Source organism: Pristiophorus japonicus, chromosome 10 (genome assembly GCF_044704955.1).
Source record: "Pristiophorus japonicus isolate sPriJap1 chromosome 10, sPriJap1.hap1, whole genome shotgun sequence".
NCBI lineage: Eukaryota > Metazoa > Chordata > Chondrichthyes > Pristiophoridae > Pristiophorus > Pristiophorus japonicus.
This window is the reverse complement of record NC_091986.1, coordinates 188,371,414-188,387,254: the sequence shown is the minus strand read 5'-3', so window position 1 is coordinate 188,387,254 and position 15,841 is coordinate 188,371,414. Positions and strand designations below refer to the sequence as shown.

The following is a 15,841-nucleotide window of genomic DNA, read 5'->3' as shown; positions in this document are numbered from 1 at the left end:
GGGGGGGGAAAGGAGATTGGGGGGGGGAAAGGAGATTGGGGGGGGGAAGAGAAGGAGATTGGGGGGGGGGGGAAGAGAAGGAGATTGGGGGGGGGGGGAAGAGAAGGAGATTGGGGGGGGGGGAAGAGAAGGAGATTGGGGGGGGGGGAAGAAAGGAGATTGGGGGGGGGGGGAAGAAAGGAGATTGGGGGGGGGGGAAGGAGATTGGGGGGGGGGAAGGAGATTGGGGGGGGGAAGGAGATTGGGGGGGGGGAAAGGAGATTGGGGGGGGGAAAGGAGATTGGGGGGGGGAAAGGAGATTGGGGGGGGAAGAGAAGGAGATTGGGGGGGGGGGGAAGAGAAGGAGATTGGGGGGGGGGGAAGAGAAGGAGATTGGGGGGGGGGGGGAAGAGAAGGAGATTGGGGGGGGGAAGAGAAGGAGATTGGGGGGGGGGAAGAGAAGGAGATTGGGGGGGGGGAAGAAAGGAGATTGGGGGGGGGGGGAAGAAAGGAGATTGGGGGGGGGGAAGAAAGGAGATTGGGGGGGGGGGAAGAAAGGAGATTGGGGGGGGGGGAAGAAAGGAGATTGGGGGGGGGGGGGAAGAAAGGAGATTTGGGGGGGGGGGGAAGAAAGGAGATTTGGGGGGGGGGGGGGAAGAAAGGAGATTGGGGGGGGGGGGAAGGAAAGGAGATTGGGGGGGGGGGGGGAAGGAAAGGAGAAGGGGGAGGGAGGCTGAATGGGCCGGGCCCGGCCCGAGACTTCGGGCAGGGCTCGTCCCCAGCACCAGATTTACAGGTAGGTGGCGTTGGGTCGGGTCGGAGGGGGTGGTGGGAGGGAGGTCGGATCCAGTCCGGGGGCGGCGGGGGGGGGAGCGGGTGTCGGGTCAGGTCGGGAGGCGGGAAGCGGGAGTCGAGTCGGGTCGGGAGGAAGCAGGAGCTGGCCGTGGGAGGAGCCTTATTCACGCAGCCCCAGTGAGGCCATTGGGTCAGGGCTAGGGGCTGTGTGCTTTGGGCCCCTCCCATACAGTTTCGGGCACCTGGAGCTACTGCACTTGCGTGCCCACTGTAGCGCGCATGTGCAGAGGTCCCGGCACTGTTTTCAGCGCAGGGACCTGGCTCCGCCCCCTACAGCTCCTGCTGCGCTGCGCCGAGGGCCAGAGGACCTGCAGGGAGGTGGAGAATCTGGAGGGTTTTTTTTAAAACTGCACTTTGTGGCGCGAAAAACGACCATTCAGGTCGGGACTGCACTGTTCTAGGCACGGCTCGAAACTTGGGCCCAGAGAAACTAGTTCTGCAGGTTGGGGATTCTAGGACGAGGGGGCATAGTTTAAACATAGAAAATAGGTGCAGGAGCAGGCCATTCAGCCAGACTTTTGAGGAGTGAAATTAGCAAACACTTCTATACACAACTGGTGGTAGAAGTTTGGAACTCTCTTCCGCAAACGGCAATTGATGCTTGATCAATTAGTAATTTTCAATCTGAGATTGATAGATTTCTGTTGACCAAAGGTATTAAGGGATATGGGCCAAAGGCGGGTATGTGGAGTTTGGTCACAGATCAGCCACAATCTCATTGAATGGTGGAACAGGCTCAAGGGGCTGAATGGCCTCCTCCTGCTCCTATGTTCCTACAAAGACAGATCGTTAGGACCACAACCTAGAGAGATCTGCTGCATTATTTTATACTTGACCAAGAAGTCTTTGACCAAAATGAATGAGAAGAAAACTGATGTTTATATAAATACGTGAAGCTGATGTAATGAATCACAAAGGAATGTTTGGACTTTTAAGCTCTTACACACAATGGACAAAGCTAAACCTTGTGAACCCAGTAGCACTGGGAGTTACCATATGTAGCAACTTCGTAAACTGTATGTAAAAATTTCCTCTGGTCAGTATTTCTAAAACGTTCTTTTAGATATGGTTTATGATTTTGCTGGTGATACTGAACAGGTGTGATCTTCACAAACACATTAATGATGTTACTACACATAGCGACCAGAGAAATTCTTACCAGACAGGTTACACATCTTTATTTGCTGCATAAACAGGCCAAGATTTCATCTTCTCACTCCTATGTCCTTTACTTTGAGAAAATCAACACACTGGTGGCTGTAAGCTTTATGCCACCTGAGCCTGCAGCTGTGATTCTAACCGCCAACAACAGGTGGATTTGAATCGGGTGGGAAGTAAAAATGTTTTTTAAAAAATCCTCAAACCTGAACCCAACCAGAGGCAAACACGGCCACTTCGGTTTTAACAGAGGTAGTACAGGAGCCGGGTCACCGAGACGCTCCCAGGAGAGGAGTTGCTCATTTCATTATTTTAATGAGGCCGTGTACCTCAGATTATTTTTCTGTTCCAGGTTTAGTACCGGCCGGCCAGGCTGCCCAGGCCTCGGGAAACACAGCAGCTCAAGGAGGCGAGGACTGCTGCATGGAACAGGTAAGTGTTTTTCCAGCACTGCTTGTGGGCCAGGAGGAGCAAGAGTGCTTCCCCCACCGGCCCACCAAGCCAACCTGTTGACCTCCCCAGCAATCAGACCCCCCCCCCCAATGATCTGGCGCCCTCCCGATTTCCTTCACGGCCCACTATCTCCTCCCAGCACCCCTCCGATGTCCTCCTCACGTGCCCCCAACCTCTGTTCCTCCACCAATCTCTCCGCCCCCCCGCCCCAAATTGATGTACTCTCCCTGAACCCTGATCTCTCCCTCCTCCTTGCTCCGCTCCCTGGCTGCAGCCTAGTGCTGCAGGCCTACCCGCCCGACAGCCTCTTAATCTGGCTGGCTGCGGCTGGAAAACAGATACCAAAAATGGTAATCAGGTCCTGCCGTTAAATTTGGTAGCACCCGATGGAAACGCGCTCTTCATGGTTTCCCGGTTGCAAGACTGCCCCCGTCTCCCCATTAATATCGGGGCCAATGAGTCAAGTAAGCATATGAACTGTGAGTTGCTGGATCATGACACTTGAAAGTCATCAGAGAAATAGAATCTATGACCCATTTCCTTGAACTCCAGTCAAACATCGGGTTGCAGGGCAGGAAAACGGCAATGTGATATTATTGCAACCCTCCCAAATCTTTTACTGTGACACACACGGGCATCAGCGGGTACTAACGCTACCAGACGATCATGAGCCTTGCATGGCCAAATGAATTGCTAAGAATGAAATAATCACATGCCAACCTTTCTTCTCTGTGATCAGCCGCACCAGGACACTGATTGTATCTTCATTGGTATCATCTGACCTGAAGGGATTTCCGTCAATAGCTGCTGTAAAAAAAAAAAGAGAAGAGAAAATGAAGCGAGACCCTTCAGAATTGAACTGCTTTAGCAGCATCTAACCATGTTCACTCTAGGGCCTTTCCTAGTGTCTGACTTTCTAGGGGCGATTCTCCAATCTGCCACATAGCCGTGATTTTCCAATACAGTATTTCGGAATACAGCTGTCTGCAATGAGCACAAAATCGCAGAATTACCCCTCATGCTTTTTCAATCCAGGCTAAATGCCCCCACACATCCTCTTGCAGCTGGGAAGATGGTCTAGAGCAGCGATCCTCATTATAGGGCCCAGGGGTCATTTACAGCAATCCTTCACTTCACCTCTGGTCCTCAACAGAATTGTTGTCCCTCGTGTCTCTGGACCGATGTTCACAACCTGAAAACAGTGACTATAGGTATTTTTTTTTAAATACCTAATTGGCTGTAAAAGCACTTTGGGATGTTCAGAAAGGCGCTATATAAATGCAAGTCTTTCTTTTCTTGAATGGCCACGAAAGTTAGTCACTGTGACCATTGAAAGAGGAGATTTTGTCTACTTGTGGTCAGTAGCAATCCATTGCCAAAATGGTGGACGCGTGCCATTTTGCAACAAGGATTCCACATGTAGGGAATTAATTCCTGTGTATTGTAGGAAGCCATCAGTCAGCAAACAGCTGCAATAATGAACATTTCACACCGTTTAAATTCCTCAACAGCTAAAAGAAGTGATTATGAGAAGTTAGCCAACACAGCTGCCAAATCAGAAATATTATCCCTTCATGTTGAAATTGCAAGACCCATTTCACCCATGGGACCATGCGGGTCTTGGTGAACAGCGCCATGGCCAGATGTGATTCTTTGTTTGAAGTTTCCGCTATGAAGGTCAAGGGGTCAGACACCATGGCAACAAGCACCTGACAACTTAACACCATGTCCATGACTTGTAGATACAGGAAAGAACTATGCCAGAAGTTTCAGGAGTTGAAAGAGGGCATGGAAAGAAACATGGGAATTGTACCAACATGATAACTAAATGGAGTCTTGCTAGACCGGAGCATGGGTTAGAGATGGGCCTAGAATATTACATGCTCAATTCTGCAACTAGTGCTTCTGCTTTGCAAAATTACCCCTTAAAAGTATTTTTCATAGAGCACAGCCCCCATTAACAGAAAGGAACGATGTGGAGGCTTGCTTTTACAACAGCTCAATGATCAGTAATTTCACCTCTAAATATTCATGATCAGTAATGAGATCCACTGATTTCCCAGTGGATATAACCATTGGCCAGTGGAGTACTAAAGCCAGAGACCAGAAGGACCCATGTTGCTGCTGATTTGGCTGATCTCAACCATGATAGTACTTGGGTTGCTAAAACTGACCTTAGTGACCCTGGGTTAGAGAGAAAAAATGAAATGTTTAAGGGTTCCTGCCCCAATCACCACCTAGTGAATCCTGCTGGAAAGTGTATTAGTGTGAACAACAGCAGAGAACAGAATTTGGCTGAGCTGTGATGTCCCATACTCTCTTAGAATGGGCCCATTCTCTCTGCAGTTTAGAAGAATGAGAGGTGATCTCATTGAAACATAAAATTCTGAGAGGACTTGACAGGGTAGATGCTGAGAGGTTGTTTCCCCTGGCTGCAGAGTCTAGAACTAGGGGTCATAGTCCCAGGATAAGGGGTTGGTCATTTAGAACTGAGATGAGGAGGAATTTCTTCACTCAGACGGTTGTGAATCTTTGAAATTCTCTACCGCAGAAGACTGTGGATGCTCAGTCATTGGGTATATTCAAGGCTGAAATTTATAGATTTTTGGACTTTAAAGGGAACCAAAGGATATGGGGATCGGGCAGGAAAGTGGAGTTGAGGTAGAAGATCAGCCATGATCTTACTGAATGGCCAAATGGCCTGCTTATGTTCTTATCTTCTTACGCCAACATTTAAGTTCAATGCACATGTGAAAATGGTCATTGTAGCAAGGTAGGTTACTGGTGCCCATGGAACCATATCGTAGTCTGAGTCAGTAACTTTAGGCAAAGATAGGAGAGAAAGCATCAGTACTGTTACAAATCAGATATATAGGAACTAAGTAGATCACATTCACAAATACTGCTGAGAATTAAGTAAGCACTTCTGAGATCAGTACCTGGGTAGAGTTGAAGCTGCATTAAGCGCTGTTTCTCTATGGTCAGTCACAGACGTGTAGGACAACAGCTTGGTCTGGCTAATCCTTTGCTTCCATTCTTTATTTGATCTTGGGATTTAGGCAAAACTGACAGTCAGTATTATTGCCCATACCTAGTTGTCCTGATGACACTGTGGGACTGGAGTCACATGCAGGCCAGACCAGGGTGGCAGGTTCCGATGGACATTAGAGAGACAGTTGGATTTTCACAGCAATTTTGCAGCTTTCATGGTCATATTTATGGTGCCAGACCATAATTTATCACATTTATTGAATTGAGTTTCACAACTTACCATGGCGGGATTTAAACACAAGACCTCTGGCTTACTAGTCCAGTCGCATAACCACTAGGCTATTGAGGGCCTTCCGAGATCAGCAACTCGCCATGTGGACAACATGCATCATGGATCTCCAAAATGCTTCATCATCTTGCCATTCTAAACCAAGAATAGCTTTGAAAATGTGCCAAAACGGGGTCAACCTAAAATATGTTTCCCAATTGTTTCAGGAAAGGGAGATAGAATCTTTTTCATACAAGTCCTTAGAATGTTGGTAAGTCCATGTTCTTTCTTGACTATGTTTCTACATTGCACTTCGTTATTGTTGGATCCTGCAGTCTTGCACTACTTTTGACCTTAGATCAACATACTTGGCAAGGGACAGCACACTGCAGCTAGTGTTCCATTACACAGATACAGCAGTGTCACAGTGCTCTGGAGGCTACCTAAGCACTGAAATTTCCACTTGCTCTGTTGTGACCCTGAGACAAGACTGAGTAATTATCCCCACTAGATTTTCCATTACCTAAGAATATATTAAGTTTATGCAAGTACTGGCTAGGAATTTGACAGAATTAATACTGGGATTCATTTTTCCCAATCACATTGGAAACTGTACTTCAACTACATGGCCATGTCATATCATCGCTGAATGTGGCAACTGTATCATAGATCATTTTGTTTTGCCTAAGTCTTTGACCTCCTCTCTTGAAGATAGTGACTTCTGATACAAATATTACAGTTAAATGACTATCAGAAGCCCAAGTGACCATGGTTCATGTGTGAACCTGGACAGTGCGCCATTTTGCACTGGTACTCGGTTTTACAGCAAAACCCAATTTAGTCCTCCCTCAAGATGCACCTACACATACTCTTGTGCAGAGATCATCAGATAACAATCTAGAGTGGAAATCATGGTTGAAATTTTTCCCTCTAGCCCAGGATTGCTGAGCCGACCTGAGCCAATGCCAGTCAGTATTAATTAGTCCTTCCTCCTCCGTGTGGCTCAGTATCTTAGCATTTACAAACTGGACCATTGGGGCCCTGCTAGAAATTGTCTATTAATTTACTGGGTTGCAGAAGAATAGCCTGGGGCAAGACTCAAATGTTATTTTATGGCATGTGGTAAACACACATGTTTTCTATTATTTGCCGAATACATGTGAATCAGATTGGAAACCTTTGGATCGCGTCTGAATAATTCTAAAACAAAAACGCCTGAATCTTCAAGAAGTAACAACGTTGCAAGTCAATTCAAAACACACATTTAGTTTGTAGCAATTGGTTGTCGCCCCCACTTTCGCATTCTTTCTCCCCTGAAGATGGCGATTCATTCTAGGGTACAGTCCCACCATTTTCCACAACTCTCCTAACTAGGCTGCAGAGGCCATTCTTCACGTGCGACTGTAGTTGAGCTATGTCACCAAGAGCACCATCACAGTCGAGCCAGACTCAGTCTTCACTTGACATTAATATGTTCACACTGTTCAGCAGCAATCAGAAATTGCCTAACTTTTCCCTTCTCTATGCTAGAGAAGAAGGCTAATTTTACTGCTCACATCACCAACCTGACCAAGATAGAACAGACCAGGAATTGAACATAGGACATCCCTGGCTTGCTCCATACTACACCACGCAGTGCCTCTACACACTTAACCAATGGTGAAGCATTTGTAGATTTGTTTGGACCAAAGTCAATTTTCCAATGTATGTGCTGAGTGAAGATTCTTGAAGGAATCTGGAGACAGGCATCAAAAAGGCTGCTTTCAAGCTCTTCATGACCCCACACTTTGCAATATGTACTTTACGAAAACTGCAAGTTTAGCAAAAGAATCAAATAAAAAAATATAATTTTTTTTTTTTAATTTAATTTGTTTCAATTCACTAATAGAAAAATGAGTGGTTAACTAGTACAGACCACCAAGTAACAATCATTTAAATAAAGAAAAACTGGTCACCAGACCTTTATTCGCCCTCCGCTTCTCCTCATGAAGTTTCCCCGATGACACGCAGGCCTCCCTCTTGACACATTCAGGTCACTTTCTCTGAACCATTCGGCAACAAGCTGAACATTTGTCACAATTGCTTTATAAACAGCACCCTGTGGATACTGGCAGCTCACTCTTACAAAGTGGAAAAACAGTGAGTATTCTTTGAAAACCAGTCACAAGAGATTACCAAAGAAATACATTAACGTTTCATTTCATTTCGATCAAGAGGGCAACAGTTTCCACATTGTATCAAACACTTTAAGGCTGGACATGGGATTGGTTTTCTAATACTGAAGTGAATCTCAGAAGAACAGAAATCCCTCCTCCCCAAATGCTCAATTTTCCCCAGTATTTGCGCCGTTTTTTTTGGAGTAGGCTGCTTTTTCTGGCTTAACTTAAAGATCCCCAGTTTCCCCAATCACTTTGCACCAGCATAACTCAGTTAATTACCTTTTTTTTTTTAGGTAAGTTTTTTTTTTAAACTCAAAAGGGGGCATTAGCAGCCAACTAGACAACTTTGGCCAGCTAATAGTTACTCCATTTCTAAGTTAGCCAGCGTGTGGCCTCTCGAGAAAACCCTTGGAGAGTGAAAGAAATCGGCACAGATAAGTAAATCGGAGGCCATTTGGCTTGGGCTAGGGGCGGGAAGCACGAAAATCGGGGGCCACAGAACGGAGGGAAGGCACCAGAGAGGCCCGGGGTAAAGGGAGCAAGCTGGCCGGCATGAAATCGGGAGCCACAGAGCGGCCGGAAGGCACCAGAGAGTACTCACCACAGCGGACCAGGAAGGCACCTCACTCGGAACTCTACTGCGCACGCGCGGCCATTTCAACGACGTCAAGTATGTCAGTATTTTCTCCCGCGCATGCGCAGAAGGCCCGGCTCCTTTTTCCAGCGCCAACCACAGGCTCCACCCCCCCAAGGTGACTGGCCACGCTGCGCGGATGCAGCTTAGAGGCCAAACATTGGGGAAACGTCAGAGATTTTTTTCTGGAGCATCTATTTACCTAATTAAGTGGCGCAACTCAGGCAATACGCCAGAAAGTGGGCTCGGGGAAAACTCAGCCCCAAAAGAGGAATTAGGGAATTTGATAATTTTTTTTTTTGCCATGAAACCTTGTGCAGTGTAACCTGGGTTAAGACTGGCAGAACTTAAGCTCCAAAAAAGCCCAGCAGTAATGTGGAAGAGATGTTCCAAATCATCAACTGTACCAGCATCAAAATATGGCCTCTGAAGTGACAGGTCAGGGTTCTAACAAACACGAGGACATGCTGCATCAAAAGGAGAGGATCAATGTCAAATACTCTGTGGGGCATGTAACAAAATTGGCACTAGTATAACATTTACAAATGCTGACAGGAACCGCTCTTGAAGAATTTCCCCTTCTCGACTGGAACACTTCACCAGCAGTGAGGAGCTCCCCTTTGTGACCAGACCAGAAAAGGGCAGGAAGATTCTAACAACAGACATTGGACTTAATTTTCCCCAGTGATTGGTGCCTTTTTTTGTCCTAAATTCAAATATCCAAGTTTCCCAAAGATTGTGCGCCAGCGTAACTCAGTTAGTTACAATTTTTTAGGTTAGTTTTTTTTGTGTCATAGGGGGCGTAACCTGATGTCTGCGCCAGTTTTTCCACATTTATGCAAGTTTGGCCAACTTACATTTCTCCTAGGACGGCATTTGTGACCACTCCCAAAAAACCTGCTGGGCACTTAAGAAAAACCAAAGCACATCAAAAAATCGGTGCAGAAAGACACCATTGTTTTTGAGCGAAGTTTGAGGGAGTGAAGAACACATTAAATATGCATCATGGAGCTTAATTTTTTCAAATTTAAAATGCAGAAAATGGAAGTTAAATGCAATTCTTTAATTTTGGATTTTTTTCAAAGTACCACGCTACCAGCGAACATCTTCAAACCGGGCTCAAGGGTCGGCCGGCAGAATCGGTCCCTCGCCCGGACACAGGGGCTTGGCTTCAAAAGAAGCCCGGGGGGTGGATCGGGTTGTGAAAGCCGAAATGAAGGGATGAGAACCCTTACACTATGCAGCAGCATCAAATAAAGCCCGGGGGAGAGGGGGTGTTTCCTGATCTAAGCAAGCCTATTGTGCATGCCCAGACCTGGGTGTGGTCCATAGCAGGACATCGACCTTGGGGAGAGAGACAAAGAAGCTTGTCCTGCTGCTTTGACCTTCTTGCAAAAAAGGTACAATTTAATCATGGGGGCAATACTGACAATGCCATACCTCATGCAAGCCTTCTGCATGATGGTGATGCAGAGAAGACGATTGATTCAACGCCATCAAATCAGGAATCTCAGAGCAAGTCGGACGATGGGCAGGAGGCCTTACCCACGTCGGGTATATCAAGGCAGGTGTTCATAACTGCACCCGACTGATGCAGACTGTGCGAGAAGGCTGTGTTTCCACAAAGAAGTTGTAACAGATCTGCGAGTTAGTAAAAGCAGACCTGCAACCAAGAAGCGTCAGGAGGACTGCTTTGTCAGTTGAAGTGACAGTTACAGCTGCACTTTCATTCTGTGCATCTGGATCATTCCAGGCTACAACTGGGGATGTGTGCACCATTTCTCAACATGCAACACATATCTGCATTTGTCAGGTGACTGCTGCACTATATGCCCGGAGGAATGACTTCATAAAGTTCCCCATGACCGCCCAGGCAATGCGTGAGAGGGCTGTGGGCTTCTCCAGGATTGCTGGCTTCCCAAAGGTACAGGGCTGCATTGATTGTACCCACATCGCCTTGCAAGCACCTTTGAAGGATTCCGAGATGTACAGGAACAGAAAAGGCTTCCACTCCGTTAATGTGCAGCTCGTGTGTGAAGACATGCAGCGCATCATGTCAGTCGATGCAAGATACCCTGACAGCACCCATGATGCGTTCATCCTACGCGAGAGCGCTATATCTGCCATGTTTCAGCAGCAACCAGAATGGCAGAGCTGACGACTGAGAGACAAAGGGTACAGCTCATGACGCCCCTACGCCTAACCCAGACGGAAGCTGATCGGGAATACAACATGTCGCACATTGCAATGCGCAGCATAATAGAGAGGACCACTGGCTTATTGAAACAGCGTTTCTCAATGCCTGGACCATTCCGGAGGCTATTTGCAATACTCCCCTGAGATTGTCGGTCAGTTCACTGTTGTGTGCTGCATAGCCATCATGAGGCAGCAGCAGCTGGTAGTAGAAGACCCACCTGAGGAGAGAGTGACAGAGAATGAGGAGGAAGATGCAGATGATGATGAGGAGGAGGAGGCCATGCAACTACCTGAACCTGGAGTATGATGGTGGAGGAGGGCGGGCCGTCATGCCCCTTTAACAATTGCTCAAGCCTTGAGCCAATAGCTCATCCGTGGATGCTTTGCTGCCTGAAGGCTCAGTGGTAACTATTCCAAATGGACCATGTTTACTGTTTGGACCTGTTCCATTAACACAACACAACATTACGGAACAAATAATGGAAATGATTCTTTACTTCAAAAAGTTGTGATAATAATGGAAATGATTCAGTTATAATTTAAAATATATTTTATTCAAAAGTTTAACACACACTTGTTTGTACTTAATTTAATTTTAATAAAAATATTCTTGTATCAAACTTTAAAGTTTTCAGTTAAGATCACTTACAAACTTTTAAACTTGTAAATTTACATAACTTACGAAAAACTTTGAGAACAGTAACAATAACAACAGAAAAGAAAGCCTGCACCATCTCTCCTCCACCTTATTCTAAGACCACCCGCTGCGCTTGGTCTTTTTGACTCCACCCCTGCCCGCAGGCAGTGGTGCAGCATTTTTCAGGTTGGTACCAAGCTTATTCTTTCGAACATCTCGGGTAATGTGCACTTCTTGATGGGGGGCGTGGGCAGGTGGTAATGTGGAAGGCCCGGCTTCAGCCACTTCAGAGGCTGGTCTGGTGATTGGAGTGGGAGTGGCAGTTAATTCCATCAATGGGCACAGGTTCTGGGCGTGTTCCTTTATTGCAGCAGCTAACTCCGACATTCCCACCCTCATGTGCCCTGACAGTATCTCAACTACCTGCAACATTCCCTCCCTCATGTTCGCCGACAGTGTATTAGCTACCTGTGACATTCCCTCCCTCATGTTCCCAGACATTGTTCACATTTCTCGAGAGAGAGAGTGTTGTTACTTCTCATCACCCACCCGACTGATGGTGTCCAGGAGTGTTCGTGTAAGGTCAATGCACTTGTAATTCCAGTGATTAAATGAAAATATTACTTACACTAACTACTTGACCAAGGTCCTGCCACCACTTTTTGCACTGGCCTCCAGACCTCGGGGTGGGTCACCATTGCACAGTAATCTTCTGCAAGTTGGTTCCAACGTTTCTTCATTTCTTTTGGAGAAACTTTTGTGTGACTTCTGCTGGTGTCCAGCTCATGCCATCTGGCCTGAATTACAGTAACTAGTGCCTCCACTTCATCCGGAGAAAAATTCTTGGTCCTTGAGCAGTGTTGCATCTTGTATTACAGCTCCGATTTTCTTCACTGGCTACTGGACATTCTCAAACCCCCAGCCACATCTAGCACGAAGATAACCACACTCGCATCCCAGATTTCGAAAACGAAGTCATACGCTGACACAAAACAACACGCTCAAAAGCCCCAACTAAAGAACGGAGATTGGGTCAGAGTTAAGCGCCCAAACAGGAGTCAATAAGCTTAAATCTTCACTTTCGCCTCCAAAACAGATCGGACGAAAGTTCAGCCCTCACACCTATAAGCTCAATGATGGAACTCGATGGAACGCTCGTAGACTGATCCCAACTCACAGGCCAACAGACCAGCAGGATGGAACAGAGGCACCATTCTGTTTCCCAACCAAAAACCTCGATCAAATTCCGCAAGCTCCACTCCAGTCTCAGCGTATCTGAACACGGCCTGGCTATCTCAAGCACTTAGTCTGTTTTCAGAAGGGCGGGGAAAGGGGGAGATGTTATGTTCATACTTTATTTGTTTGTTACCGAACAATAGACAGGCATTAGGACGCTGCAGGAGCTATTCATACACTGCTGTAAACATTCTGGTTCCTGCTGGTTTTGTGACATCATTTTGGAGAGTTGCTATAAAAAGACAGTTAGTTACACTTCTCCTGTTTCAGTTAGTCTGTTTATTTACGTACACAACACGGAGGTCGAGGACTTAAACGAATTTGTCAGGGAATAAGCACCAGGATGAAACATTTGAGAGGAGAAACAAGGTGCACAGAGGACAGAGAGACAAATAGTACTACAGTAAAGAATAGTTCAGAAATAAGAGGGATCAGACAGATAGCAAGTACGAGACAGTCCAAGATGGGATAGAGTGCATGTGCATAGTGTAATAAATAAGGTCGGTGAGCTGCAGGCACGTCTCCACATGGGATTATGATATAGTGGCAATTAGAGAGACCTGGCTCAAATAAGGGAAAGATTGGGAACGTAATACTCCTGGCTACAAGGTATTCTGAAAAGATAGGGAAGTTAAAAAAAAAAAAGAGGGGAGGTGGCAGCATTGATCAAAGAAACTGTCATAGCACTGGAGAGGGATGATGTAGTTGCAGGGTCAAAGACAGAATCTACTTGGTTAGAATTGAGGAACAATAGGAGGAACTATTACAATACTGAATGTATACCATAGGCCACCAAATAGTGGGAAGGAGATAGAGGAGCAAATTTGCAATAAAGTGTTTTTGATTTTGTATTGACTGTGCTTAGTGTGTTATGTACCTGCCCATTTTCAACCTATTGATAAAAGTGCCCAAAATGAAACATTCCATTTGTTCTAGAGTGGGGTCACGCACACAGGCCATGCTCGGAATATGTGGGCCAGAGTACGTGCTCTGATAAGGAAGGATTATTTTAAACCAAAAATACTCTTATTTCAACATTCCTTTTCCCTCCACGGGGACTCATTTTGTCAGGAGGCTAGACAAACAAACAGTGCAGTTAATTTGCTGACAGGAGCAGCTCTTGAAACAATTTCCCCATCTCGACTGGAACACTTCAACGGCAGTAAGGAGCTCCCCTTTGTGACCAGACCAGAAACGATGAAAGATGCTAAATGCGGCAGGAAGATTTTAGTAACAGACTAATGGCAGGGGAGGGGGAGGCAGTGGTGAGGATTAAACTGTCGACCTGATGAACAGGAGAGGTTGCAGTAATGTTTCATGCATTATCTAAACCAGCGCTCTAAGGAACAAATAACCTCGCGGGAACATTAAACAGATTTACAAGTTGCCTCAGGCAATAGAGGAAAGGTCCCTGATGTCAGCACCTGGCTCTCTTCCACCAACGTTACGGTGGGCAAGTGGGACAATGCCCATGGAACTAAAACTAAATCAAACTTCGACAGAATTTAAAAGTTTTAATAATCATATCAAAAAGATAGCTAGAACTGATTGATTTTAAATTGCAGGCAAAATCAATTTGTAGCCTCGATCAATTAAATTACTGCTTTGTAAACAATTCCAGCTATTCATCGGCCCTGAATTTTCAGACGGACGCTTCCCGTGGGGATATGTGTCTGATCCGCAAATAAACTGCCCGCATACTTGGTGCTCCGGGAGGTACGGAGACTTGCGGTCCTGGGCCTCGGAGTATCCGTGGGTCGAGGCCCACATATTCCAGGGGTGCACACGGTTCGCAAACACCCCTGGGATCATGTGGGCCGGCCCAACGAGTGACAGAAGGGAATCTCCATTTATGCTTATGAGGATTCCGTATATACAGAACCCCCATCAGCATGAATGGGAATACTCCACAAATACTTTTACACAACCAATAAATGTTTAAAAAAAAATCACATTTAAAATGAATTAAAATGCCATTTAATTAAATACTTAAGACAAAATTTTTATTTTTTGAGCAATAAATGTACATGTTTTAAAGGGGCTAAAAATGACTTCTTATTTCACAGGTTTTTAAATGTATAAATTATTGATAAACACTTAAAAAAGAAACTCTTACGGGCATTCACTGGGCAGAATTCTCCGCCCACAGATGCCATTTTCCTGGGAATTCATATGAACTGTCAAGAAAATGTAATTAGCAGCTTGCCACAGGGGAAGGTGCTCACAATTTCAGCATAAAACTATTATGCATAATGTGTCTACACTTTCTACATTCCATTCAACCATTCAACAACAAGCCTTGTACAGATCAGAGCTGTATACGCAAACACTTTGCTTTCGAGCAACTATCCATTATGCAAGAAAGGGGGCGGATTAACTCCATCAGTGGCCACGTGTTACAGAAAATGGGCGTGCAGCTATTGGCATGGTTTGCAGTGGGGTTACTCCAGGGGGCAAGGGATTGCTTCTCTTCCGTAATGTCATGCAGAGTTTACCGACGGAAGACCCACAATAAGTAGTTTGCCTTCTGTTTTTTTTTTTAAAAAAAAGAGCATTTCTGGTTTGCACGAGCCACCCAAGCATTAGGCTATTGAAGATTGAAATCGCCCCATGACAGATCCCGGGTTGTCGCTTCTGCGTGTGCATGGCATTTCAGCGAGTGCACGGCATTTCAGCGAGTGCACGGCATTTCAGCGAGTGCACAGAAAGGACGACTTCTTATGCCTGACAGGGCCTGTTCAGCAAGTGTGTGTTTCTGGGCCCTACAAATGAGTCGGTGGGTTTGCTTCACTTCAAATGACAAAGAAAATGCAGCTGTGCAGCTGTGTCAAACACTGCAGGGTTGTGCCCAGTGGTGATCCTCAATGCGTAGCGACAGCATTCAAATCACAACATACACAAAAATCAAAACCAATTATACAACAGACAGCTGACACCGCCTTCCATACAACGAACCGCCTTCCATACAACGATCAGAGTCTCCATCCCACTGCCAACATGCGACTGATTACCAGCAACAACACAGAACAACTGGGCGAAAAGATTTTCCAAATAGAATAACTGCATTCTGCTTCTGACAGCAATGCTGCCACTGCTGCCCACCCACCCACCCACTTTCCTTTTATAGCTGGAGTCATTCATCAGAAAGCCATGAGGAGATAATTCTGAGACACTGAGATTTGTTTCTAATTAGAATGATGTTCTTATCTTGTAAACATCACAATATACAGCATCACAAAGATAGTTCCATCTATAGTGGTCACTGTTATAATGTA

General features: G+C 46.0%; 1 protein-coding gene across 2 annotated transcripts in view; it reads right to left on the bottom strand.

The window, feature by feature from the left end:
• Positions 1-15,841, bottom strand: part of relt (RELT TNF receptor) — a 104,854-nt gene that overhangs the window by 24,244 nt on the left and 64,769 nt on the right. Inside the window, exon 8 of one of the 2 annotated variants that reach the window (XM_070892405.1) lies at positions 3,166-3,252. In XM_070892405.1, the coding sequence (XP_070748506.1) occupies positions 3,166-3,252 (87 nt within the window). The remainder of the gene's footprint in view (positions 1-3,165; positions 3,253-15,841) is intronic. The other variant, XM_070892406.1, reaches the window with a different exon arrangement.